Source organism: Lagenorhynchus albirostris, chromosome 21 (assembly GCF_949774975.1).
Source record: "Lagenorhynchus albirostris chromosome 21, mLagAlb1.1, whole genome shotgun sequence".
NCBI classification, from domain to species: Eukaryota; Metazoa; Chordata; class Mammalia; order Artiodactyla; family Delphinidae; genus Lagenorhynchus; species Lagenorhynchus albirostris.
Window position 1 is genome coordinate 3,627,806 of NC_083115.1, and position 27,753 is coordinate 3,655,558.

General features: G+C 44.1%; 1 protein-coding gene across 1 annotated transcript in view; it reads left to right on the forward strand.

The window, feature by feature from the left end:
* The window catches only part of ZMAT4 (zinc finger matrin-type 4), a 254,765-nt gene that overhangs the window by 45,135 nt on the left and 181,877 nt on the right, over nt 1–27,753 (forward strand). Inside the window, exon 2 of the mRNA XM_060136440.1 lies at nt 2,978–3,067. Coding sequence (XP_059992423.1) covers nt 2,978–3,067 — 90 coding nt within the window. The remainder of the gene's footprint in view (nt 1–2,977; nt 3,068–27,753) is intronic.

Genomic DNA, 27,753 nt, shown 5'->3' on the forward strand with positions numbered 1-27,753 from the left:
AATTGAAAACCTACTTCAGCCCCATTTGAGCTCACGCTGTTATCACTTTGTCTTTTCGCCAACTACCTGTCTGTGTGTGCTCTTCACCAGCCCAGTCTCTGTGGCCACGTTCACCGTCCTGGAGATTTTGACATCTTCTTTTAATTTTATTATTTTTTTGACTATAGCAGTATTCCTAATATTCCCACTACCCCTTACCTCCAAAAACCCCACAATCCTGTAGGAAAGGTGTACACATTTTAGGAATCAACATATTTATCTGCAAAAGGAGAAGTGCTAGTTTGCATGGCATCATTCTCAAAAATATGCAGAAGCTAAACAATGATGTTGAAATCGCCTGACACGGGTTCATATAGGGTTCCATTTCTCTGTCCTACCAATCTTCCAGGCAAACAAGACTCCAGATAACCTTGATTAAAACTTAAGGTAGTACTTCCCTGGTGGCGCAGTGGTTGAGAGTCCGCCTGCAGATGCAGGGGACACGGGTTCGTGCCCCGGTCCGGGAAGATCCCACATGCCGCGGAGCGGTTGGGCCCATGGGCCATGGCCGCTGAGCCTGCGCGTCCAGAGCCTGTGCTCTGCAACGGGAGAGGCTACAACAGTGAGAGGCCTGCATACATCAAAACAAACAAACAAACAAAACTTAAGATACAACCTGGAAAGGACTATAAATATATTTTAAAATCGCACTTCAGTACTTTTTTACGTCTCTAGTATTTTTCATGTTCCGATAGCACTTTAAAACCCATTTAAAGACCTTAGAAGGGTCCAGGGACTGTTTGGAAGCACAGTCTTCGGGCTCCAGGAAAAATGAAGGAATTAAAAAAGTGATAAATGAGGAGAACCAGACAGAAAGGATTTACACTACGTCCTGTAAACAAGATGCAATTTGCTGTGTATTCTCTGAAAATCACTTTGCCTTCGTGGCTAATCCATGAAGGCAAACCATTATTCAGGAGATTGGCTAGAACCCAATTGTAAAGAATGACAAGTGGAACCAAGGACTGGAAAAGGAGGGAAAAAATCTCTGAGTAAAGGAAGGGGATGGGGGACTTGGAATCCGGTAGCAAAGGATTCAAGGAGAATTCATATTATGGAGATCACATAGAACTCGAAGTTAGGACTGATGCAGTCTGCAGTGAGCGATGTTTAGCGTTATGTGGATTACAGTGTTTCCTATACAATGTCACATTTGATTCTCATGGAAACCCTAATAAATATCATTGTGTTCATTTTGTACATGGAGAAAGTGACACTCGTTTTGGCTACAAATTAGAGTAAGTGACTTGTTCGATATCACGACTTGTTCGATATCACGACTTGTTCGATATCACGACTTGTTCAATATCATGCAGCTAGAAAGTGGTAGGGCTGGAACTGGGGTTCTGAACTTCTGACTCTTTTATTGGTGTTTTCAGCCCACCATCCTGCCTCAGGTAGCAACTTAGAAGTTAGAACTGCGGTGTTGTTTAGAGGTGAGGGGAGTTTGGATGGGCTCTCACTTCAGCAAAGGAGGAAAGATGGAAATAAGAAGGGCAGGAATAGAGACGCAGACGTACAGAACGGACGTGTGGACATGGGGGTGATGTGGACATGGGGGTGGGATGAACTGGGAGATTGGGATTGACATATATATACTACCATGTGTAAAACAGCTAGTAGGAACCTGCTGTATAGCACAGGGAGCTCAGCTCGGTGCTCTGCGGTGACCTAGATGGGTGGGATGGGGGGGTGGGAAGGAGGTCCAAGAGGGAGGGGATATAGGTATACCTACAGCTGATTCACTTCGTTGTACAACAGAAACTAACACAACATTGTAAAGCAACTATACCCCAATAAAAATAAATAAATAAGAAAAAAAATAACCCAGAAAAGGCAAAAAATAAATAAGTAAATAAAGAAGGGGTCGGTTTCTCCACACTGGACACAGAGCAGTCAGGATAGATGGAATTCATAGTCCTGCTAGCCTGCAGGAGATGGGGCTTGATTCGTTCAGTTGCATCTGCCTGCTTGCGGGGAGCTTGGCTCTGATCAGGCTTTGGTTGGAGGTGCCGTGTGCGTGTCGCCATCCCAGGGCGGCGTTGTCCCTGGCTCGTTAGAGCAGGGCAGCTGCAGTGAGAGAGGGGCTGGGGACCTAGCTCTTCATCACAGTTGATCCTTGTATTATTCCCTCTGCTGACCTGGTCTTACCTTTGAAGACAATTAAACATTCACTCCAGGCTAAAAGATCCCAATGGTGGGCTTCCCTGGTGGCGCAGTGGTTGAGAGTCCGCCTGCCGATGTAGGGGACGCGGGTTCGTGCCCCGGTCCGGGAGGATCCGACGTGCCGCGGAGCGGCTGGGCCCGTGAGCCATGGCCGCTGAGCCTGCGCGTCTGGAGCCTGTGCTCCGCAACGGGAGAAGCCGCAACGGGAGAAGCCGCAACAGTGAGAGGCCCGTGTACCGCAAAAAAGGAAAAAAAAAAAAGATCCCAATGGTTTCACCTTTCTTCATTAACTCTGTTTTCTAATCCTGAAATTATATTGGCTTGATGACCTTGGGCAAGTCACTTAACCTATCTGAAACTTCACCCCATGGGACCCATAGGAACCTGGTTAAGTGTTTTCTTTTTTTTCAGTTTTAATATTTTTTAATTGAAGTGCAGGTTGATTTATAAAGTGTTAATTTCTGCTGTGTAGAAAAGTGATTCAGTTACACATATATATACCTTCTTTTTAAAATATTCTTTTCCATTATGGTTTACCATAGGTTGGTTTACCAACCTATGGTATGGTATATACCTTCTTTTTAAAATATTCTTTTCCATATGGTTTACCATTATGGTTTACCATAGTTCTCTGTGCTCTGCAGTGAGAACCTTGTTGTTTCAAGTGTTTTCTAAGCAAAGTCCTTTTGGGCATTGGCAGTCACTGGCTATGTGTCCAAGGATTCAGAATGCCTTCCCTTTCACAGTATCTGCTTCTGCTTTTTCTTCCCAGAGTCGAAAACATGCCAGTAAAGTCCGACTATACTACATGCTTCACCCCAGGGACGGTGGGTGTCCCGCAAAGAGGCTCCGATCAGAGAATGTGAGTATCTGATGCCACATGTTCTCCTTGGATAATTTGTTCTGTTTGCTAAAAACTTTGCAGGTCTGGGAATTGCAGTTATGTCCAGCTTAGTGGGAAAGCTAAGTGAGTTGAAATCGTTCACATTAAATATTACAGAAAATATGACATGTAAGCAAGTCTTTTCCTTTTTTCCTGCCAGAACTTGCCAGTATGGGGTTGGGAGACTTTTTGATGGTACTGTGCTGGGACCTCACATAGAAAAGAACAGACAGAGGGGCTGAGACAGACAGAGGCTGGCTGAGGGGAGGCGGGCACCTTCAGAAGACATGACCTAAGGGCAAACCTGTCAGAAAGATCAGATGCTTTGCTTTCTACATAATGTAAGTTTCCTTTGGTGTGTAAAGCAGAGTGCCATTTGTTCATTTATAATGAAAGCTGTGCACATCTTGCAAACAAAAATATTCAGGGCTTTGATCAGCCTCACTTTTTCCTGAGGGAATGTTTACTTAGGGAGACAAATGACAATTAGAAATTTGCTCTGAGGGTTTAATGTCAGAGCAAAGGGGTTCCCTTAGCCAGGCCAAGGCCAAGACTGATGAGAGAAATATTGCTTCCTCCCACCAGGGGACCCTTTTCCTAATGAGTGGAATATGCTTATCCACCCATGGCAGAGACCCTCCGTGATAAAAACTGCCAATGAAACACAGAAACTCCTCACCCTCTGAGGGCTGAGAGGCTGAGGATGTAGAGTCCACACCCCACACTCTCCCTGGGCTTGTGATCCTGTTTTCCTTCTGCTGCCGTATCGATGCCAGTCTTATTAAAAATTAATACATGATCATCAAAGAGACTGGACAAAAACTGTACTTGTTTGTTGTCACAGAAGAAACAGAGAGAGAAAGGTAACTGCATGTGACCAAAGGGAGCAAGCAGCAGAGCTGGCAGGGTCCACAGATTCTGAGCCTGTGTCTAGCATCACAGAATGAGGTGCTCGCGTATAGACTCATCATGGTGCGGTGGATTTTTCTTTACTGCCCACTGAGGAAACAGAGACACATAAGCCACAGACCTGTGGCTTTAAAGAGACTTAAATATAACGAGAGAGGTTAACAGTGTATAAAAAATAGCTCTGATGCCACAGTGTAGGTGTCTGTTAACATTTGTACAAAGCCCCATGGAGACAAATGGCGGGTGAGTCATGCCAGGGCCATCTGACCAGGGAAGGCGTTACTGCAGGTTTGGCACGTGAGCTGGGGTCTTTGGGCTTGGATGGGTGGTACCAGATGGAGACATGAGAATGGGGGAGGGCAGGTGTTTTCTTGGGTGCATCCCTGGCCAAAGAACCTATTAAGACACAGGACAGTTGGCCTAAGTCAGCTTTTATGTGATCTCAGAATCCTGTAACCACGTTGGAGTCCCGCCCTCCATCAGCTGTCTATTAACAGAGAGAACAGAATGAGGTTTTTTATTTCCTCTTGAAATTATTCAGTGATGTATCCCTTTATTCAATAGCCATTTAGTGTCTAATCCTGAGAGTCCGAAACAATAGGATTCACAGACATTTGACAGTTAGCTCTTTGAACACAGATTATTTTCTATCCACTCAAATTCTAATCATGAATGTTGCACTGATATCTGAGCTCCTAGCGAGTAATCCATCAGGTGTAGGGGAGGAAAACCTTTCCTTTCTAGGTTCCTTGGCTGGTCTAATAATTAAAATGACATAAAACACATGAACAGAAGAACAAATTTCCTTTCATACATGTGGGAGCCCCAAAGATAGGAGACTCAGGGAGGTGACCAAAACAGGCAACTTTTATGCTTTTTAGACAAAGAAGCAAAGCAATAAATTTGTGAGTAATTGACACGGCAAAGGCTTTTGGGCTTGGGGTAGCAAATTAGTGAAGGAATAACAAGGTTGGTTTATACAGGCTTCTCCCCCCCCGAATTCCGTATCTTTGGTGATACGGATGTCTGTCTACCTCCTGGTACAGGGAAGGTGCCTTTTACATGGGAGATTTATTTCCTGCTTTCAGGGGGATAAAGGATGGTCAGAGTATCCTTCTTGGACCTTGCTGTTTCTTAAGTAGCTTCATTAAAAAAATCAATATGCCAAAGTGGCTTATTTTGGGGAGGGGTTATTTCTGCTCCCCTTCACAAGCAAACAGAAAGGGGCACTGTGACCCCAGCTGTGACCTTGAGGACACGATCTTTGCTGCTCTGGTCGGATCCATGTTTCACCCCACTCAGGCGCCGGTTCTGCCAGACTCTCTGGGGTCAGTTGATAGAGGGGAAGAGGTTCAGATTTTACAGAAAGAAGTGTTTGCAAGGGTACTTTACCAAAGGCCCCTTTGAGAACTTTTTCCTGGATTTTGAAGACTTAGCTCTACCAGTGATTTGTTGATTGAATCATTTTCTATGACTTGTTACTCATTGTCTGGAAGCAAATAAGTAAGTAGGAAAAGCAACATAATGATCTTACTTTTTGAAAGAGATGGTTGATGCCTTAGTAGGCTGTATGGACATTTCACAGGAGGAAGAGATCATTTCCATTAGGCGTCTTGATGCGTTGGATGCTGTGCGGAAGGTACCCCCAGCCCCTCTCCAGGGCCCTGAGAGTTGATGTTGGTAACTATTTGGGCCAATTTTCTCTGGTACAGACTCACGCCTAAGGGTTGAAAGACTAAATACACAAATCGACAATGGCCAGAACATATCTAAAAGTAGAACTTTGACCCACAACCTGCAGCAACCAGTCCAGAAAACCAACCCATTGATATCTAGTAACTGGCCCAGAAGCCTGCCTGCTGTGAGTCAGACTTGTAGGAAGTCAGATCACCTCTCTAGTGACAACCCAGGAAGTTAAAAAATAGCCCTGTAACAATAGGCCTCGAATGGCCAGGCCTGATGAATAGCTGACAGCTTCCCTAATTTCTGTCCCTGTTTCCAACTTAGGACCAACCAGAAAAAGCCAAATATGTACCCCTAACCAATCACATAGGCTGTCCCATTCTAGGTGGCCCACCTGCAGTTTCCCCAGGCCAACAGCCTCCAGTCAGGGCACGGGTGAAACCTACCCCTTTTCCATTATGAAGCTCCTCTCCCCTTCTCTGCTTGCCTTTGAGTCTCCTCCAAATGCAGGTGATGTTGGCTGGCTGTCTTGCTATAGCCTTTCTTGTTCCCATTTGGTGGTTGTTTATTTCCACAGGGTGGTAAAATGGGGATGAGGGTAAGAATCTCTAAAGTACAGGTTCATCCTAAGACTCAACTGAACTAACCCGTTTATATAGCACTTTGTTTGCAAAGTGCTTTCTGAAGGCATTATTATTATTTTTTATTTGGCTGTGTCGGGTCTTAGTTGTGCTTGCAGTGCACGGGCTTCTCTCTAGTTGAGGCACGTGAGCTCTCTAGTTGCAGCGCGTGGGCTTAGTTGCCCTGCAGCATGAGGGATCCTAGTTACCCGACCAGGGGTCGAACCCACGTCCCCTGCATTGGAAGGCGGACTCTTAACCACTGGACCACCAGGGAAGTCCTCTGCAGGCATTGTTATTACTGATCCTCTCTCCACCAGCACCTGTGATCTTGGGAGGATGTAATACTTTGGTCCACTTGCCTCTCCAGTCTTGCCCATTCTCCACCTCCCCTGCTCCCAGGGTCTGTGGTTTGCATCCTAGTGTTACTTGATTGAGAACACTTTTATGCCTGCCCTGAATATCCAACAAAAGGAGTGTTTCTGAAAATAGAAAACTTGTTGTTGATTTTCCAAACCCTGACCACACATGAACCTTGGGCCTACAGTGATCCCTAAAATTGATGGGTAATGGCAGCCTGGGAATACACAGTAACTCTGAATTTACCTACAGATGAACAGAAGCGCCTGTTATTTTTCCCAGGGCCATTGCCATTTCTATTCCAGGTCATTTGAACTTTTGTTGTCGTTGCTTTTTAAACACTTATTTTCATTTCTGTCTTCTGGCCTTTCCAGCATTTTAAATTCCCTGCTTTACTCTGTAGAATCCTCATTTGGGGATTCTGTGTTTTTTCCCTGAAATTTTAGAGCAGGACATTGTCCCCTTGAGGCCACAGAGTAAAATTAAATGCGAAATAAATTGTTAGAGTTGATTGCCTTAGAGAAATGTTCAGGAATCCCACGGGCATGAGAGCCAAAAAGGACTTTAAAGATTATCTAGTCCACCGAGAGCCTCGGTATTCTACCAATGGTCCTTTTTATTATCTTCTCACTCATGGGTCACATGCTTTGAAAAAAAAAATGTCTGCTTGGGAAATAGCACTTTTTTTTTTTCCTTCGGTACGCGGGCCTCTCACTGTTGTGGCCCCTCCCGTTGCGGAGCACAGGCTCCGGACGCGCAGGCTCAGCGGCCATGGCTCACGGGCCCAGCCGCTCCGCGGCATGTGGGATCCTCCCGGACCGGGGCACGAACCCGTGTCCCCTGCATCGGCAGGCGGACTCCCAACCACTGCGCCACCAGGGAAGCCCCGGGAAATAGCACTTTTAAGTTAAAAAGGTGATTTAATTTTACTTTTATTTTCATTCTGTAAAGGTAAGTAACTGCCAACCCAAATTGCCAGTTGGTATTAAATAAACAGTGTGCTTACATGGAATTAATGCAATTTCTTCTAAGTGGGGAAACTTGACATTTGGTTAGTGTGATTGAACTTATCACTCCTAAATATTTATATGGTTTCCCTTAGGTCTGAAATATTCAGCGCAGCTTGAGAACCTCCATTATCACGTTCACAGGCCCCTAAATATCCTGGGTTTCAGGTTGGGAGGACTTGATATAACCTCCCTCCCACCCCGTAATTACAAAGGTGACAATAAGACCCAAATAAGTACCATGACTTGTCCAAATTTGTCAGGCCTGAGAATAAGACCCTCCTGGCTTCCCTAAATCTTATTCCTGGGCTTCTTCCACGTATCTTGAAATTGTATCTTATTTGGAGTCATGGAAGCCATTGCTGGGTCCATAGCCAGAGAATATTGCTGTTCTGGGGCAAAGTAATAATAGTAACTGGCACTTATCAGGTGCTTCCCACTTAAGTTCTAAATGCTTTATACACATCAACACATTTCATCCTCACACCTCCTGTATAAGGCAGGAGCTAGCATTATCCCCATAGAGAAGCAAACCGAAATCGAGATTAAGGCATTTGACTCTGGTCTTACAGCTGGTGGGTGGCAGAGACAAGGCTAGGAAAACATAAAACCCAACAAAATAAAATTCCCTCTGGCCCTGCAAACTACCTAACCATGCCACTCCCAGAGACAGGTGGTGAGCATCTACTAAGTTTTGGGGGCACAAAGATGGAAGGGCATGGAACCTTCCTCAACAGAAATCAGGATCTAGTCGGGGTTTCAATGTGCAAATCATGTCTTTTCATACAGTGTGCTAGGCACTACCCTAAACATGTGTCCAGGCTACCATCAACAAAAATAATCAGTAAACAATCTATAATAGGAATAGCAAAGAGTTTTATTTGAGCCCAGAAGACAGCCTCTCAGACAACTCTGAGGAACTGCTCCAGAGAAGCTTGGTTTTCAGCACAGTTTTTTTTGCGGTACGCGGGCCTCTCACTGTTGTGGCCTCTCCCGTTGCGGAGCACAGGCTCCAGACGCGCAGGCTCAGCGGCCATGGCTCACGGGCCCAGCCGCTCCGCGGCATGTGGGATCCTCCCGGACCGGGGCACGAACCCGTGTCCCCTGCATCGGCAGGCGGACTCCCAACCACTGCGCCACCAGGGAAGCCCTCAGCACAGTTTTATGTCATGTCAGAACTAAGAGCATCAAACAAATCAGGATACCTTCCGTCAAGGTTTCAGAAAAAAAAAAAAAAAAAAAACATAAGAAGAAAACCCACCACCACATAACACAGTGAGTCAGTATGGCCTTGGCGCCTGGGAAGGGGGTCTTATGGAAGGAACACGAGCATTGGTGTCCCAGGAATGGAGACATTTCATCTTTATTCTTAACATGGACATTCTTTACTTTTGGTCACTGTGCCCTTTTCTTTAATAATTAAAGCAGATGGGGCTTCCCTGGTGGCGCAGTGGTTGAGAATCGGCCTGCCAATGCAGGGGACACAGGTTCAAGCCCTGGTCTGGGAAGACCCCACATGCCATGGAGCAACTAGGCCCGTGAGCCATAACTACTGAGCCTGCGCGTCTGGAGCCTGTGCTCTGCAATGGGAGAGGCCACAACAGTGAGAGGCCCGCGTACCACAAAATAAATAAATAAATAAATAAAAAGATGTGAAAGCTGAAGCTTTGGTCAAGTATCTCATCCAAAATCGTACACCTTGTAAGTGATACAGCCAAGGTTCAAACACAGTATAGTTTAGCTCTCGACTCTGAGCTCTGAATTACTATATATTCTTCATTTACTTAATATTTCATATTAATTAGCTGTCTACCAAGAGTCAGGTGCTGTGTTAATTACGGAGAATTTAATAGCAAATGAAACAGATACAGTTTCTGTTTACAGTGTTTACAGGATAGTGTGGGAAATGGACGCTAATGTAAAAAGTCATACAGATATCTAAATGAAGGAACATAGTGGAAAAGTAGAGAATGGGAAAATCACAAGGTCTTTGGCATCAGGGAGGTCTTCTCTGAGTAAGGATTAGTCAGAGCAGTGAGGGGAGACAGGAGAATTCCAGGCAGATGGAACAGCGTATGCAAAGCGTCTGCAGTCAGAGACATCACAGCGTTTAAGGAATAACAAGAAAGCCAGCACGGCTAGAAGCCATGCGGTGAGGTGCAGAGGATGGATTGATGGAAAGAAGAGTCTCGTCTACTTTGAACTGTCAAGTATCAGACTTTCAATCGTTTCCTGTGTCCATGTAAATCAACCATAAACAGTCTATCATAGGAGTAGAAGAGTTTTATTTGAGCCAAGCTGAGGGCTATAGCCCAGAAGACAGCTTCTTAGATTACTCTGAGAAACTGCTCTGGAGAAGCATGGTTTTCAGCACAGTTTTATGTCTTGTCAGAACAAAGAACATCAAACAAGTCAGGGATACATTCCTTTAGGTTTTCAAGAAACCAAATCGGCACGCACACAGCGAGTCAGTATGGCCTTGGCGCCTGGGAAGGGGGTCTTATCATGGAAGGAGCACGGGCATGGGTGTCCCAGGAAGGGGGGCGTTTCATCTTTATTTTTAACATGGACATTCTTTACTTCTGGTCAGTTCACCCTTTAATAACTAAAGCAGATGTATAAAGTAGGTGTGATAGCCACAAACGGGCTATCAAATTAAGCCAGAAGCCAGAATGACTGCCCCATACCTCAGTATGTGAACATTGCTTTTATCAACTGAAAGAGTATGGCCTTGGATGAGGGTGACGGCAGTGGAGAAAAATGAGCAATAAATAGGTCTGAGGGACAATGAAGTAGGTAAAAATGGATGAAGTGGATAATGGGTATGAAAGAGAAGGTGGTTTCTGAACGACTTCCAAGTTTAGAACTTACACCACTGGATGGTTGCCGCTCCCACCGTACCCCCACCCCCACCCCGCCACAATAACCTTGAGGTTGTGACCCAGAGAGCAGAAAGGTCTGAGAAGCAGGGAAGAACTTGACGAAACCCTTTGTCCATGTTGCTCCAGGCAGAGCAGGGCTAAAGTGGAGCAGAGGTGAATTTGCCCCTAGCCAAGGGGTATGGGGCAGCAAAGGAGAGGGATGGGGGTGGAGTGGGGCTTTGTCCTCAGAGCTTCTTTCTAATCAAGTCTTTCTACCTCTCTGATGGAGGGTGAGGACCCCCAGGGGCCAGCCCAGGGGGTGGAGCCCAGAGAGGCGTGGGCTAGAGATGCCCTTCTGGTGTGCTGATATCCAAAGGCAGGACAGTGCGTTGAGTGAGTTCAAGACAGTCACCAAGGGAGGGGCTGGGGAGAGGACAGTTACCAGAACCCCGGTACCCTGAATGAAGGATACCAGCAGGAAGTTATTGCAGGCGTCCAGAGGGGACACGGAAATTGGCAGTAGTTAGATAATACGCCTCTAGCAGGAGGACGGGATTATTTAAAAGGTGGGAACAGTTTAGGTGTGGTCGCGGGACCTGGGTCCAGTGATTCCCAGGGGGTGCATCCCATTCTTCCTTTGTTTAAAAGGCAGAGATGGTAGGACCCAGAGAGCACGATTTTAGACTTCTTGAGTGCATGGGCTTTGCTTACTCACCTTTGTACCTTAGCACCTCACACAGAGGGGTTCCATAAATGATTGTTCGTATCTTCATAATAAGCTATTGCCCCATTGTTTTTTCTTTAAAACAATTAAGACTTTAAACAACAGTTTTAATAAAAAAAATGATCAATTGTATAGAAAGTCTTCTAGAACATTTCCATGAAATCATAGTTTAGTTATATACCTATCAAAGTGGTCTTGTTAACAGAATATTTTGTGAATGGGCTTTGTTCAAGAAAACCTGAGGGTTATGGACAGTTTCCACAAGAATCTTGACCAGGTTCTTGGTCCCATGGGGGTCATATTCAAAAAGGAAAAACCTAAAGAAAGGGAGAGGCAGGTCCTTGGAGGGTGTGCTCTCATAGCACAAGCTGGTCCCGACATAAGTTGCTTCTAATAACCATCTACACGTCCTGACTCCATCCTTACCCTTGGCAAACCCTACTGCCCTCTCAGTGGACACCTCTGCTGCTAGGCATTGCCTGCCTTCCCCTGTCTGCTTTTGGAGGCTTGATCCTATTTTACCAGAAATCAAGGCTGTGTGAGCAGGAGTTGGTGTGCAGCTCACAGAGGTAGATGTCCTTCCCAGATCCCAACCCCCTTTCAGCCATAAGACAAAAGGGACCTGATAGTCAGGAAGTCCTTCTCTAGAGGACAATCTGGTGCTGCCTCAGGGGTGAAGAGATCGAGAATGCCTCCTGGGTGACCTTAAGGAATTTAAGGAAAAAAAAATATCATGAAGAACCTAGGGGTAAGACGGGAATAAAGACACAGACCTACTAGAGAATGGACTTGAGGATATGGGGAGGGGGAGGGGTAAGCTGTGACAAAGCAAGAGAGTGGCATGGACATATATACACTACCAAATGTAAGGTAGATAGCTAGTGGGAAGCAGCCGCATAGCACAGGGAGATCAGCTCAGTGCTTTGTGACCACCTAGAGGGGTGGGATAGGGAGGGTGGGAGGGAGGGAGACACAAGAGGGAAGAGATATGGGAACATATGTGTATGTATAACTGATTCACTTTGTTATAAAGCAGAAACTAACACACCATTGTAAAGCAATTATACTGCAATAAAGATGTAAAAAAAAAAAAAAAGACTTGGAAGGGTATGGATCAAATTCCCTAGTGTGTGTCTTCTCACTTTGCACACCACTTGGGCCCTTGAAAATGAATCAAGATATTTTTGTTTAGGGTAGTTTGAATAAAAGAATTCTGGTGACCACAGATTGCCAAGGAGCTGTTTGACCTGTGATAGTCTCTCTCCAGCTGATTTCAGCTCTGAAATGTTAGTTTCTATGTTGGCTTTTTTCGGGGTAGGTAGCATGGGTACACAGGAGCCTCCGGACACCTCCAGACACAGGTGACTCGCTGGCGCGTGACAGCTGGTATCTGCAGCTCTCTCCTCCCTTTCTGCTGTGTTTCCTCTTTTTAGGTGCCTGTATTGCAAACATATCTTCCCTGTCTCAATTATTTTTTCCCCTGATAGATAGATTTCCTTGGTTAACATTCTAGAATCTCACAAAACATCAGTTTGTTTTTCTCTGAAATCCCAACTCTATCCTGAGAATTTTATCACTCATGTTTAATCAGATTTCTTTCCTTCTGTGTCTGGGTCCATTTATCTTCATCTCTTCCCTGGCTGCAGGGAGGGGTGTGAGGGCATCTTGCCTCCCTTCCCTGCTTTGTCCTACAAAGCCCCGTGAGTCTGTACCCTTGTGCAACCGTGTCATAAATCACGCCTGCTGTCACCCTGTTACATGACCCCCAGTGCCCATTCTGTTTCTCCTTTGTCACCTCTGGGCATTCCTCATGCTCAGAATATTATTCTTGCAGAACAAAGAAGTCCGTTTCCTTCACTGCCTTCTGTCTTGCAACCGTTTGGCTCTGTTTAGGTTGATGTGTTCATTTAGGAATATATGTATATTTTTCTTCTTGCCTTAGAACCGGAAAAGGGGTTGTGACATTGGAATACAAGGTACATTTTAACTTCATGTGACCTAGATTTGCTGCAGGTCATGCTGAGACAATGATGAATGTCTCCTGATAAATACCAGAAAGCCTTGCAAAATACATTTTGAAAATAGGGATGATGTGCTGAGTTCTACTAATTTGCAGTAAAATGGCTTTTTGGACTTGGATCCACCAAACCTCACTCATGCACGTGCCCCATATCACAGACTGAGCTGGGAGCTCTGCACATGTGAGCTTATGTCAGTCTCAGAACATTTTCTCAACGTGAGCATTTACTGTGCCTGTTTTACAAATGAGATAAAGAAGGTTTGGGGCAGGTCATCTAATTCTTTCTCATTCTCCCACTTCCTGGTGGCAGGCTTTGATGCATTGACTTTCGTTATTTTTAAGAACACACTTTCACTCCTGGCTCAACCATTTCATATATCGTTGACATCGTTAGTGCTAGGTTCCCGTAGAACATTCTTTATGGGAGTGACTCAAGGAAATCTTCCACTCAGAGCCTGCCGTGGGCTGGAGCAGTGTTTGGTGGGGCATCCCGGTCACGTTCTTTTTTCCGCCAGGTCCCTAGTAAGGGTTGATGGCCTTACAGACCTGTAGAAAATCGGAGGTTTTAGATGCTGGAGTGCCACCTGATTCAGTGTAATATAAAGGAAAAGTCACAGGCTTTGGGAACATCCCTGGCATTGAACCTGGCCTTCTGCTAGCTGGGTGACCATGGTCAAGTATTTTAATTTTTCTAAGACTTAGCTTCCTCATCTGAGAAATGCTTCCTCATCTGAGAAATGCTGCCAACAACCCAGGACTACTGAGAAGGATGCATGTGATAATGTAAACGTGAAGTAGGGAGCCCCCCAGAGCCTGGTGGGGGAGAGATGCTCTATGCCTGTTACCTTCTTCTCCTTTCTAATAGCCCAGATGATGCTGAGTGTCTTTCTGCTGCTACATTTGATAGGGGGAGAAACACATACAGACTGGTTAGAATGACCTAGTGGTCTGTATCCAGAACTAAACGCTGCTGAGAGGTACGTTTTCTGTAGAAGCCCTAAGCGATGGCCAAGGAACTAGACAAACTGAGAGGAAATATTGCAGTGTCCAATAGCATTCTTGTTCGAAGGAACCTAAACTAATTCAAAGAGTGAAAAATATGGTGTTGGTATTTGCACATCAGATCTTTGCTTGGAGGAACACTTTAATCTTGTCCTGACTTGGCTGCTATCCAAGCCCCATCGTTGAGTCTAAGCAGGAGAGAGCTGAGATGTTTGGAACAGCTGCAGTGACAGCAAGCACGCCCCTCGGTCACATGCGTGGTGTGGTTGGTTGTACTGTATTCCCTTTCCTCCTGTTCACGGGTGGCATTATTCAGTCATGGCACAGCGACTTTAATAGATATTAAAAATGCAGCCGTTTAAGCACGTCATTCTTGAAACCCCATTGAAACTCTGTCTGGAAGCATATGTGAGCGAATGGTGTAGGACTATTTCCTACTTGCAACAGGGATTGTTCCTCTTGACCTGTGACATTGTATAGCCAAATAGCCCTGTTGTTATTTATAATTCCTCTATTAGCTTTGTCTTTTTGCCAAGTATAGTTAAAAGAAAAATTGTGTAGAAAAGGAGATGATTTTTATTGTAAGTTCCTGATGGAAAAAGGCATTTTTTCTTCAAAGTTATTAACTGGGTTTTACAGCTGACCTTTCAAGGAACGTCTATGGCTTCAGATACTTAAGAACTCAGCAAATACTGTCCTCTGTATAATTTAAATAGTCATTATAGTTTGGGCTATAAGCACTGAATATGTATTGTAAGACACAATGTTGGTTTTTTTAAATTTTTGATATTTTATTGTAAAAGAAAAAAGTCTGTTTCCTTTCTACACTGAGTGTTGGTTGGTTGACCTTTTCTTATTAAATTTCCTCATCACAGCTGTACATAATCCTAGAAGGTCACTGGTTGGCATTAGCAATCCCAGAAATGAATGGTCATGATGTCACATCCTAGAATTGACAAATTAGTTTGTTTGATCTCTCATTACCCTTCTATCCATTGCTGTAATGGAGAATGGAAAAATTCAAGATGGGATTAAGGCCTGAAATTTCCTCATCACCAAGAAATAAGAGTTGTGAGTGTGTCTCTCCTGTCCTTCCTTCACTCCATACAGACTTGGCTTTTTTTTTTTTTTCCTTTGAGAATTGTGACATACTGTCCTGGGCAGTAGTTCTTTGCTTTCATGGCTAATGATGCAAAAAGGAGAAGGAAAGGGGAGAGAAAGAGAAAAAAACAGAACGCTATCAGGACAAAAGTAAAGTTAAATCATAACCAAAGAATATCTGAGTTTGGAAGGGATTTCAAGGCTTCTCCGTGGAAGCCTTGTCACTTAGAAATAAAAGAGAAAACCTATAGTCCTGTCTGCATTTCACTTGGACTTCAATAAAGGCTGAGAGATCTTGGACAAGTCACTAAACGTTCCTGGACTGTTTCCTTGTCTGGATTAAATGATCACTTGTTGCTTTCTGATCTTCATCAAATGTGATTTAAATATTCTCTGGAAACCAATATTATGATTCATAAATAAACTGATTCATAAATAAATTGTTTACCATTAGAAATATTTCTTTCATTTTCTAATGCAATAATTATTCATCTATATAATCCAGTAATAAATGCCAATTCCAGATAGAGAGTCAGTGGTGAGCAAAGCCAGACCCAGACAAGATCCCCCTGCCCTTGGCTGAAAATGGCAACCCTGATGAATGCGTGGTGAGTGGGCCTGGTGCCAGGGGAGCTCATTAGGGGAGATGGCCTGTCTGGGAGCTGGCAGAAGGTCTCTCTGAGCAGTGATTCCTAAGTGACATCTGAAGGGTGCATAGGTATTCACAGGTAAGGAGGTAAGGGAAAGATCATTCCAGGGAGCAGGACTCACGTTTATGAACGTTTGGGGAGGACTGGAGAGAAGGCGAGCCTGGCAAGGGCAGAACAACACAAGGTGTGGTGGTAAAAGAGGCTAGGACAGGCACTAAGTAGGAGCCAGACCGCTGATGCTTTTAGGGGAAGGCTGACGATGGAACGGACCACCCCAGCCCATCCCAACTGCGATACGTGTGCGAGTGAAAGGGCACGAGTAATAATGAAACCGGAAAAATAGGAGTAACCCACTACGTATGACCAAGGGCTCTATTTAAAATCTATCGAAGGAAGTTTTCTTTTTACTTTACGTGGAATGAGAATCATCAATGGATTTTAAGCCATAAGGCGGAAATGATCAGATGTGACTTTTGAAAATCAGTCTGTTGCAAGTGGAAGAAAGGTTGAAGAGGGCCTCAGAGGGGAGCAAGGGGACCTGGCAGGAGTCTGTTGTAGAGGTTTAGGGGAGTTTGGACTGGGACAGAGCAGGTGGAGATCAGAAGTGAATAATACGAGAGAATTTAAAGTTAACGTCTTCAGTGATGGAGGGTTGATTGCAGTAAGGGTTCTAATTTGTTTCCACCTCCTTGTATAAACGCCCTTTGGCATCATTCTCCCAACCCGAACCGGGACTAAAATAGGCAATTTGCTTTGGTAGTGGAGTAGTAGCAAAAGCATCGCAAGTAGAGACATGGAACACACGTGTCCACTGCCCCGAGACTTGTGATGCCCTTGGATTCTGGCAACCCATCTAGGCCAGCTGACTGGAGGATGGGAGGGCATGGGGAAGGAGGTGTGGGCATCCCAGTGCAGGCTGCCAGAAACCTGAGACCCAGCCTAACAGCCGACTGCCAACGTGGACAGCAGGCAACCCTGGCTCAGACAAGGAGAACCGCTCGGCTGAGCCCTGCCCGAATTGCCCACCTGTGGAATCTCTGACTAGGGCAATAGTTGTTGTTTCAGGCCATTACGTTTTCGTTTGGTTTGTTACATAGCAGTAGATGCAGAAGTTGTTACTGAGAGAAAACTCTGGAGGAAGACCAGATTTGCATAAACCCATTTGTTTAGACATGTTGATTTTGAGGAGCTATTGAGATATTCTGGAGGTAATGCCAACCAGGAGTGGGGAGAGGGGAGGAGAGGAGGGGACGGCAGGGGAGGGCTGGGGCAGGAGCCTGGAAACCTACTGCTGGAAAGACAGTGAGGCCTCAGAGGACATGCGGAGGAAGATGGGAGTGTGTTGTGTATGGGAGGCTTAGCTGGTTACTATCAAAGTCATGGTAGAGGATAAAATCAGCTCTAGAACAATAGCTTTTTGCATTTTACTATTTCGGTATTCCATAAGACAATACCAAATTGTCCATTTTCTGTTTCCTTAAAGAGGGCAAGTTGAATGATAGCCACTAAAAAATATGAAATATCCCCTTGCTTCCTTCCCCTCTGGCGCATGAGGTGGAGGGGCAGAGGTTTTGATGACCTACGGGTGTAGGGTAAACATTCTCTGGCTGGAAATGGAGGAGCGTTGCCTGGCAGCTCTGGCTCTGGGCACCGTGTGTAGCAAGGGATAGGCTGCCTGTAATCCTTCTTCCGCACCTTTGTTCCCTCCCAGGGCCACTGTGCTTGACTCTCAGATACTCTCCTCCAAGCCTGGGCTCGGGAAAAGCTCTTATACGCTCATTTATACTAAGGTGCAAATGACTGATACGCCTGAGTCATTTGTTTGCTCAGAAAACTAAATTTTAAACACGAAGAAATCTCTCTCTATTCTGGGAAATGCAGTTATGTGAATGTGGGGAAAATGTTTTCATATACCACTTCCTTGCATTACTGCCCTACGGTTTGCTTTATATGTTGAAAATAGAGCCCCATGTTCTCAGATTGTGGACTTTTGGGTGTTTTCAGTCTAGAACAAGCATGCCTCATGGACTTATCTTTTCTCCTCACAGAAACCTGCTTCCCCTCCTATATGTCCTTTTACGATTTAATGATACCAAACGTCTTCCATTTTCTCAGGCTGCAAACTATTGAAATACATTTAGCCCCACTCACCTGCACATTCCAATCCTGTGATTCTGCGCTGTCTGACCCTGCTCACCCCATCTCAGTCCCTTCCTGCTGTTTCAGAATGAGATCAAGCCGTCATCAACTCCCACTCAGCCTAATGCCTCTGCCTCCTTACCCTTGTTCTATGTCTGTCTTTGCTTCTATCCAGCCTAGAAATTCTGTTACAAGAATTGCCTTTCTTGTGTCTTGGTCTGATCTTGTCCCATCTTCTTTATCTACCTTTGATGCATTTTCTTGTAGGATAAAACCTAAACTTCTCAACAGGGCACCCGTAGCCCCTCCTAATTTAGCTGCCTAACTAGGACTTGCCTCCATCATTATTTTAGTTCGAAGTTAGGTAGGAATTGTAAGATACCAAGGGCAAGTCCGTCCAAAGGATTTCACTCTCCCTTCATTCCCCATTCCTAGTTTACCTTTGTGAAGATGCAATTCTTTTTTTTTTTTTTTTCTTGCGGTATGCTGGCCTCTCACTGTTGTGGCCTCTCCCGTTGCGGAGCACAGGCTCCGGACGCTCAGGCTCAGTAGTTGTGGCTCACGGGCCCAGCCGCTCTGCGGCATGTGGGATCATCCTGGACCAGGGCACGAACCCGTGTCCCCTGCATCGGCAGGCGGACTCTCAACCAGTGAGCCACCAGGGAAGCCCGAAGATGCAATTCTTGAACTGTGCCGGGGGTACTATATCCAAGGTGGGTTTGCTCAGTCACTCACATGGAGGGACACTGGTGAGTTACAGCTGGGTGGAGCCCGGTGACTACATTCAGTAGAGGCGCTCCAGGTGACCAGGTCTGACTGCATGTGTTTTTTCACTTAGAACAGAAATGAGGGCCCACTGGATACATTTTTTTTCACATTTCTTTCACCTCATTTGGTACACTGATGAGCAGGGCCTCCCTGATATTTCATGGAAACATACAAGGAATGAAACATCATTTAGCCTGATGACTAAACCAGCTGGGGGTCTGCAGCGGGGTCATGCCCCTTGGCCTCTCCTCACCCTCACACCACTTCCCAGCTCCCCGTCTCCAACAGGCTTGCCTTCTATCTCTACCCGCCACGGACCCACAGTCCTTGGTGTGTTTCGATATAGAAATGGAGCTGGCAGACGCAATCTGTGCACCAACCCCTCCTGCTTCCTGTGAAAAAGAGACATCCAAACATGCAGTGCCAGGGAGCCTGGGCCCAGGTAGGAGACTGTCTCCAAGGGGTCCCTTAACAAGACCTTATTATCCCACCCCGTCACCCTTGTGGACTCAGCTCCTGGCGTTGACCCAAGGGAACTCTAAGATAGTGTCAGGTCAGATTCTCCTTGTTCCTGGAAGTGGTTACCATGCATCTTCTTTCTTTTTTTAAAGCTGGTCACCCTCCTAGAAATGAGTGCCCGTTCCCACCCCTTCTTTGCCTGAAGAACCCCATTTCTCACTCATGGTCCAGCTCAGAAAGTACCTGCACCTCGAAGACCACCATCACCTGGGGCCCCTCTGCATTCTGTTTGGTTTCTTTCTGTGTGTGTTTCTTTTTTTTTTACTAAGGACTTCCCTCTCTATGGTAAGGTCCAGAAGGGCAGGGAGTATGTTATTTCCTTTTATTATTTTAAATTTTTTTTTGGCGGTACGCGGGCCTCTCACTGTTGTGGCCTCTCCCATTGCGGAGCACAGGCTCCGGACGCGCAGGCTCAGTGGCCATGGCTCACGGGCCCAGCCGCTCCACGGCCATGTGGGATCTTCCCGGACCGGGGCACGAACCCGTGTCCCCTGCATCGGCAGGCGGACTCCCAACCACTGCGCCACCAGGGAAACCCTTATATCCAAGATACTTAGCACATGGATGGTGAGTGAATAAATGAACAAGAAAGTAACGCTTGGGTTTAAACCAGACCTCTGTCAGTGCAAAACATCGTTTCTTTGCAAGTGGATTACTTGGCCCTTAGGAAATGCTTAGTGGGACCCTCAGCTGGGGCAACCTTGGATCAGCTGTCTGGGGCATCTGCCTGACATCTTGGGGCCATTAGGAAATACTCAGGAAGGAAGCTTCCTGTTCAGTTGTCATCACAAATTACTGCTTTCAGGTGTTAACTGAAACGACCCAATTAAGCAAATGTTTTAAAGCCTTGAATTCTTGTTGAGTAGAGCAAAAGATCAATTATTCAAAGGCTCCTTTTAAAGAAGTAGGCCTTTGGAGGACACAGGAACCACTGTTACGTTTTGCCAAATGGGAATAGCTGTGTTATTTCCCTTTCTGATTATAAAATGAGATACAGTGATTCTTGTTTTCTACATGGTTTTATTTATTTACTTAGTTTAGTTGCAAACTAAAGTCCCACCCTGAGAGATGTCATCCTTAACTGTATGATAGAAATCCTTTCTGGTTTCTTTACTTTGATACACCTGGAAATATATGTATATATAGAAAATATTTTGATAGTTGCATTTCTGTATACATATATACATCTGTATATATGCATACATAATATGCATATATAAGCTCTATATAATATTTACATATGAATTGTATGTTAACTATGTTATATATGTATTTTGGGGGCAAAAATGGGATAACACTATAGATAATTATGTCTGTGTCCCGCTTTTTTATGTAATAAAATAGTTTAGCCAAATTCCTATGACAACACAACACATATATCTTATTTTTAATGCTTTCTTTTAAATGTTATATTGAATGAATATCCTGAAATTTAGTTAATCAATTTCTTATTAATGGATATTTATGCTATATCAAAATTGTAACTATATTTTGGTCCACTTGTACAAGTATTTATTTAATATCCTCCTAGCAGCATTTCTGTGTTATAGCCTTTTGATATGTAGTCTAAGGCTAAGGGTATTGCCTGCCGGGAAGATCGTACTGACTCGTATTCCCACTCTCAGTGTATGAAAGTGTCCATTTTAGTTCATCCTCACAAATACTAGATGTTAGTAACCCTTTTAATCTTTGCTCATTTGTTAGATAAAAATGAAATTTCATTATTTGGTTGATATAGCTTTAGTTACTATGAGGTTTGATTATCATGTGGTTATGTCCATCTTTTCTAAACATTCATAACTTTTTCTGAATTTCATAGTATGTCATTTAGCCTTTACTCACTTTTACTTTTTGGTCTATATTATCCCCCTACCCATTTGTGAAATCGTTTTCTAGCTTTGAGTCCAGTACTGTTCAAATGAGGTTTTGCTAAAGGAGCTGACACGCCAAACCAACAGAAGTAGATTCTGCCAGAAAGTATGAAGTAGTTTAGAAAAAGGAAATGAAAATATGGGGGAGCACCTTTGAATCTGACGTCCCTGTAAGTCAGCTAGAAATGTCTGCCCCTGCTTCTCATTCCTTTAACTTTCCCCCCAGTCTGTTCATTTTATCTGCACAGAAGCTACAGCATGATTTTTTAACCACGGAGCCATGAACTTTCAAGGGAATCTGTGGATAGAATTCTAGAGATTTGTGAACTTTGATGGGAAAAAAATTACATTTTTATGTGCACTGACATCTCGAGATTTAGTATTTCTTTCAATTATACATGTGAGCAACAAACCGTAGTAATAGTAGCCATTCCTGACACCAGTAAAAACCATCAATATTTTGAAATCACATCACTGATGTTGAAAGCATCCTCTCTTTATTACAAAAACGTGAAATATTTTGTTGGTTGTATTTCACTACAATTGGGTTATTCTGTAATCTTGTGCATTTTGCTTTATGCACTTAAAAAGATTATTTTGAGAAGGGGTCTGTAGGTGTCAAGGCACACATAGGTTAAGAATCCCTGAGCTGGAGAAAGTGTCAAGGTCACTGGAAGATTCTTACTTGTTCCTGGTTAAGGTTCCTCCTTTGCCCTGACCTCTCCTTTCCCTATATCATTCCTCACTCTCCTGGATCCCTGTCCTAGGCCCCTGGAAACTTTTCAAGTGTTATATCAAATATATTAACATCTACCCGTGTTCCCCATTAAATACATTTTTATTATAAAAATTTGAAAGAATTATACTAATTGTATTTTTTAAATCACTTGGTTATGAGAAAGTTATTTCATTTACAACTGACTGCACTTTCTTGACAACTGTTGTACTTACTCAGGGGTTCTTGCAAAGCAGGCATATCTAACATACAAATTGTTTTCTAAATGTAATGAAATTTTTATGAGCGCTAAATTTAACAATTAATGAAGTTGACATGTTACATTTTTGTACATTTAATTAAACATTTAGCAATAGCAATTGTGCAGTCTGCTTTCCATATTTTGGAGCCAATTTTTTTAAAGTATGTTTTGTAGGTTCTGGAAAGCCCCTGGGCCCTGAGGCTGGTGCCTGTAGTGCCTAAAGGGATATGGTACCACCTGTGGGTATAAATCAACAGCCTTTGTACTCAGACTTTTCTCAGACCATGTCCCTTCACCTCCTGCCCTGAACTGAAAATTCCCCACGTGGTGGGCACTTTCCTGCCACCATCTAATTCCAGCCTCATTCTGTCCACACACGTCACCCTACAGCTCTCCTTCAGCTGATGCCCATGGTCTGACGCTGTGAGGTCTTGGATCGCTGAGTCTACCGTCCAGACACTGCCAAGAACAACTTTCACATCCTTGGAGACAAGCCATCCTGCATCCTGACCTCCTCTAGGCTCCTTTGCAGCCAGGTTTCAACTTTGTTTCAAGGTGTGGTCCCAGCTCCCCAAACAACATCGTCATTTCTCAAGAAGTTTTTACGTCTTGGGAACGAATGAAAGATCTTTGTCTTCTCATTGCCTTAGTCATATTCCTTCATTATTACATGGCACTTAACCTTTTCTGAAGTATTAAAATGCAACATAGAAACTTCTAACCACATAGGGGAACTTCATATTCCCCCAGTTCTCCAAGTCCTAACTCCTTATAGGATACCTTGTCTTTACTGCATCCGTATCTCCAACACCTTAACCCTTTCCTTTTCAACCCATCCAGCGGGCATCTCTTTGCTTTACTTTTTTCAGTGCTCTTTTGCCAGAACCTTCATTGCCCCAGCTAGAGCAGCAACCGTGGTACTTATATTGATGACTAGCGCCGCCCAGGGCATCCCATGAGCCAGACTCTAAGCTGAATGTTTCACGTGCATTGTTTCATGTAACTCTTTTGTGGGGACTATTACTCTTTTCATTAAAAAAAAGCAGCTGAGGATAAGATAGATTAAACAACTTGTTTAATAGCATATAGTTTGAAAGTTACAGAGCAGAGACTTTATGTCATTTTCCATAATCTATATTTATATAGAGAGATATACCTGGATAAATCTGTATCTCTGTCTATGTTTATACATAGAGATGGATAATCGGACCTCCCTCAAATTCATTTACTTTCCTTGAGCACATTTATGACGATTCCTCATCTTATTTACTTCCCACCCACCTGGCCAATGGCCTTGATGAAATATTGGTCAAGGTTACTAATGACTGACCTGCTAGTGACGAGTGTCAGTGGGATTTTTAGTCCTTTCTCATCTGATCTGAGCATATGACACCAATGATATTATTTTAAGAACTTTAGTTTCCTTGGATTCTATGACGTTTCTTCCTTCTCCTGTATCTCTGGCTTCTTTTCATTCTCCTTTAATGGCTTGCTTCCGTTAAATCCTTAACTTCTCACGTGCTTAGCAGTCCCATCCTTGGCCCCCATCACTTCTTTTTCTAAATGTTCTCTCTGTATCTTCCATTCGCTGCCATGGCTCCATCACCACCCCATCTCCCCACGTTCCTTCCCACTTCTAGACCTGTATCTAAATGCTTTACCGATCTCTCCCTCTGGAAGTCCCATGGATGCTATGTCCTGTTGGAACTAAACCCATTTCCTGTCTTTCCAGTCTTGGCAAATAAGACCCCAAGCCAGACACCCTGGAGTCATTGGAGTCATTGGTGTTTTCAGCCCCCGCTTTCCATCCCTAAGGAAGTCCCACCTGTTGTATCGCGGGGCCCTCTCTGACCCCGTTTTCTCCCATCGCTCCCTCTCTGGTTTCCATGTCCCGTTTGCTTCACTCTCCCTGTCTCTCACTCAGCTGGAGAGGGTCTTCTAGAATGCAAAACCCACCCCTTCGTGATCTTTCCCTTGTTCATGCTGTGATCTCCAGTCTCCCTGTCCTTCTTGTGAGCCGCATCTTTTTACTTCTTACTTTTAAACTTGCTGTGAACTTGTAAAATACTCCCAGCAATTTTGGACACTTTTGGTGTTTACTGTTTTCCTCAACCTTGACTGTGCGTTCCTCTAAAGCAAGCATCAGGCCTCTTTTTTGTATGTGTCCCCCCCCAGAGCTTGTGCTGTACTTTCCTCACAGTTGGTGCTCAGTGAGTATTTACTGAATGAATGAGAATCACGAGATGCTGCTCTGAGACTGTCAGATAAAACTTACCGCTGAAAGATATAAAAATAGCAAAGCCAGGAAAGCAAATGTTTCTGGGTAATATTCAAATTTGAGGGAAATACCCACCATTTCCTGGCTGCAGTTTGCTCCTTGTTATGGGTATAGATGATCAACAGGGTCCTTCCCTCTATGTCCTGTGCGTTTTCACGCACGTTTTTTGTTTTTTGTTTTTTGTTTTTTTGCGGTACGCGGGCCTCTCACTGCTGTGGCCTCTCCTGTTGCGGAGCACAGGCTCCGGACGCACAGGCTCAGCGGCCATGGCTCACAGGCCCAGCCGCTCCGCGGCATGTGGGATCTTCCCGGACCGGGGCACGAACCCGTGTCCCCTGCATTGGCAGGCGGACTCTCAACCACTACACCTGTGCCTGTCCTGTGCGTTTTCATGGTGGGCTCTCTGCAGAGGCCAGCAACGGTTGGGGAGCCATCCTCATTTTTACCAGCAGGCCTTACATGTTTTCTTGGACTCAGGCCCTCAGCCAGCAATGTCCCCTGGTGCTGGCTTTCTTATTTCCTTCCCCGTGTTCCCGAGGCTGTTGTGGTTGGAGTATTCTAGAAGCTCAAGCCAGGTGAGTCCAACTCTCCCCCATCCCACCTGATGTCTGGACCGTCAGAAGGTGGATGTTTTGTCGTGTTTCTGCTGCTTCACGTTGCAGCATCTCCCTATACACGGATGTGTTTCTTATCTTTTCTATTTGTTCTCCTGCATAATTCACCCGGGTTCTTAGCTTTTAAGACCTGATTTCCAGTATCATCACAGCTACCGATGTACTGTGTGACCTAGGAAAAGTCACTCAGACTCTCTGTGCCTGTTTCTCTTTCTGTGAAAGGAAGATGCTTTCCCAGTTCCCTTCCAGACATGCTGTTTTGGGACTCTGAGTATTGCGGTGGCACCTGTCCATATGTCTTTGTCTACAGAGAGAGTTGCTAAACTCTCTGCTCTAGGAGGACGATTGCATACACTGGGCACGAAGTTTTGCACATTCTGACGGGCGGCTGCATGGAGGCCCCTTCTCTGTGAGGAGAGTTGGAAAAGTGGCTGCAACACAAAATATTTTCAAGCTTCACAGTGGGTTACATTCCTGAAAACAGCTCTCAAATACTTTTTAACAAATTTCTAACTCATATCCTGTATTTTAGTAATGCTTTTTAAAAATATCTGACACTGTCTGATAATGGACTCAGTGAGTATCTTTTTCAGAGAATTGGCCGTTACTCTTGTGAGCACCCAAAACGAATATTTAAGTATTTTGATGAAAAGCCTCATAAAATGTATGACCGTTATCTTGTCCTCTATAAACAGAAGATATTGAATATGATTTAAATTTCCTGGGTGGCCAAGGTCATCTCTTTTATTCCTTTATTCAACGAATATTTATTAAACTCCAAATATGCATTAAGCGTTGTGCTAAACGTTGGGTGTTTAGCATCTTCATTGACAGATTTATCATCACCAAGGACTCCTTACAACGGCTCCACTTATGCAACTTGACTGTTGTGCTGTTACAGATTAAACCAGGAGTTTTGAGCGTTAATAAGGGAGGATTTCTGCCTAGAACATCAGATTTGGTGAGCAGTTCAGATGGTCACACGTGGCAGTCAGTCCTGCCTCAAACGGGCCTTTTTGTCATCTAGTTATGGGCATCCTCTCAAGAAAGAGTTGAAAATAGTCTGTGTTCTTCAAAAAATCAAACTCAACACGCTCTGTAAGTTTTAGGTCACCAGAGATACTGATGTTACTGTATTATCGGCAATAAAACTTGACTCAAAGCCCATATGAAATGCTTAGGGTATTTTTAAAAATCCTTGCACATTCCTCTAATTACAAAGCAATAAATGTTTGTTGTACCATTCAAACAAGAGAGCATTATTTCAAAAAATGTAATTTCTATTGTATTTCTAATGTCTTTAAAGGTATGTTAAGTTTTGGACAATTCAGATATCTTTTGGGGATTTTCAATATTGGCCTGGCCTCTGGAAGAGCTATCTGTAAATTATCTATTTATCAGTTATCTCTAGGTACAATTATCCCATAAGGCTATTATTATTATAGGCTTGTGGGATAATTGTATTCTGGAAAGATTGACCCATAATGTAAAGTGGATATTACTTCCCCTTTGACTTTCTTTATAAACTTGGACATGCTTCTCTATAGAGGGTGGGGAGAATCGACTGATGAGTTTTTCTCAAGAGAGAGGGCTGATTCTTTCTAACTCAGCACCTTTCCCCCGGGGAACTTTCTTAGTAGTGGCATTTTTTTTTCTTCGTGTGGAAATCATCAAGTTTGCGCTCAAATATTCTAGATATTGTTTTATTTTGCAGAGTTTCATAAAGTTGGCTGGGGTTCTCAGGCAGATGCCTATAATGAATTCCACATTTCCCACACTGGGTCTTCAACGTGTGGCCAATACTTCCTCTTAGGGGCCATTGGAAAATGGGTGAGGGTGTTTGGAGTTGTTACAATGGGGTCTCCTGGCATCGAGCAGGGGAGGGTAGGCGGTCCTAACCATCTTGCAGTGTGCAAGGCAATATTTCACAGGTAAGAACAGTCCTATCTAAAATGCTAAAAGTGTGTCTGTTGAGAAAGAAAAAATTTACTTTGGTGTTTATTGATTGATTGATTCAGCAAATGTTTACTGAACACCCACTGTATGCCACACACTAATGTAGGCATTGAGGATACAGTGAACAAACAGACAAAAGTCTCTGTTCTTGTGCAGTGGAATATTCTAGTGATATAATGCACTGTTTTTTGTTTTGTTTTTTTGGTTTCAGGAATTTGTTGTTCAGGTGTGTTCAGTGAACAAACAGACAAAAGTCTCTGTTCTTGTGCAGTGGAATATTCTAGTGATATAATGCACTGTTTTTTGTTTTGTTTTTTTTGGTTTCAGGAATTTGTTGTTCAGGTGTGTTTTGTTTTGTCTTGAGTATAGAGATGGAAAACAATTGCACAGATGGCCTTATGTACAGAGGAGTTGGGTGGATGCCTTTCAGTGTGAACCCGGCTTATAAATTCTGTTTCTGGGGTGACTTAAAATGATTAATTCCAATAGTCAGCACATCTGAGGGACAGTAGGGGGAAAAATCCATAAGACAGAAACACACAACATGTATTAATGCTTCAGATTAGCATTTAGTTCTGTGTTCTTAAAAAATGATAAACACCAGTG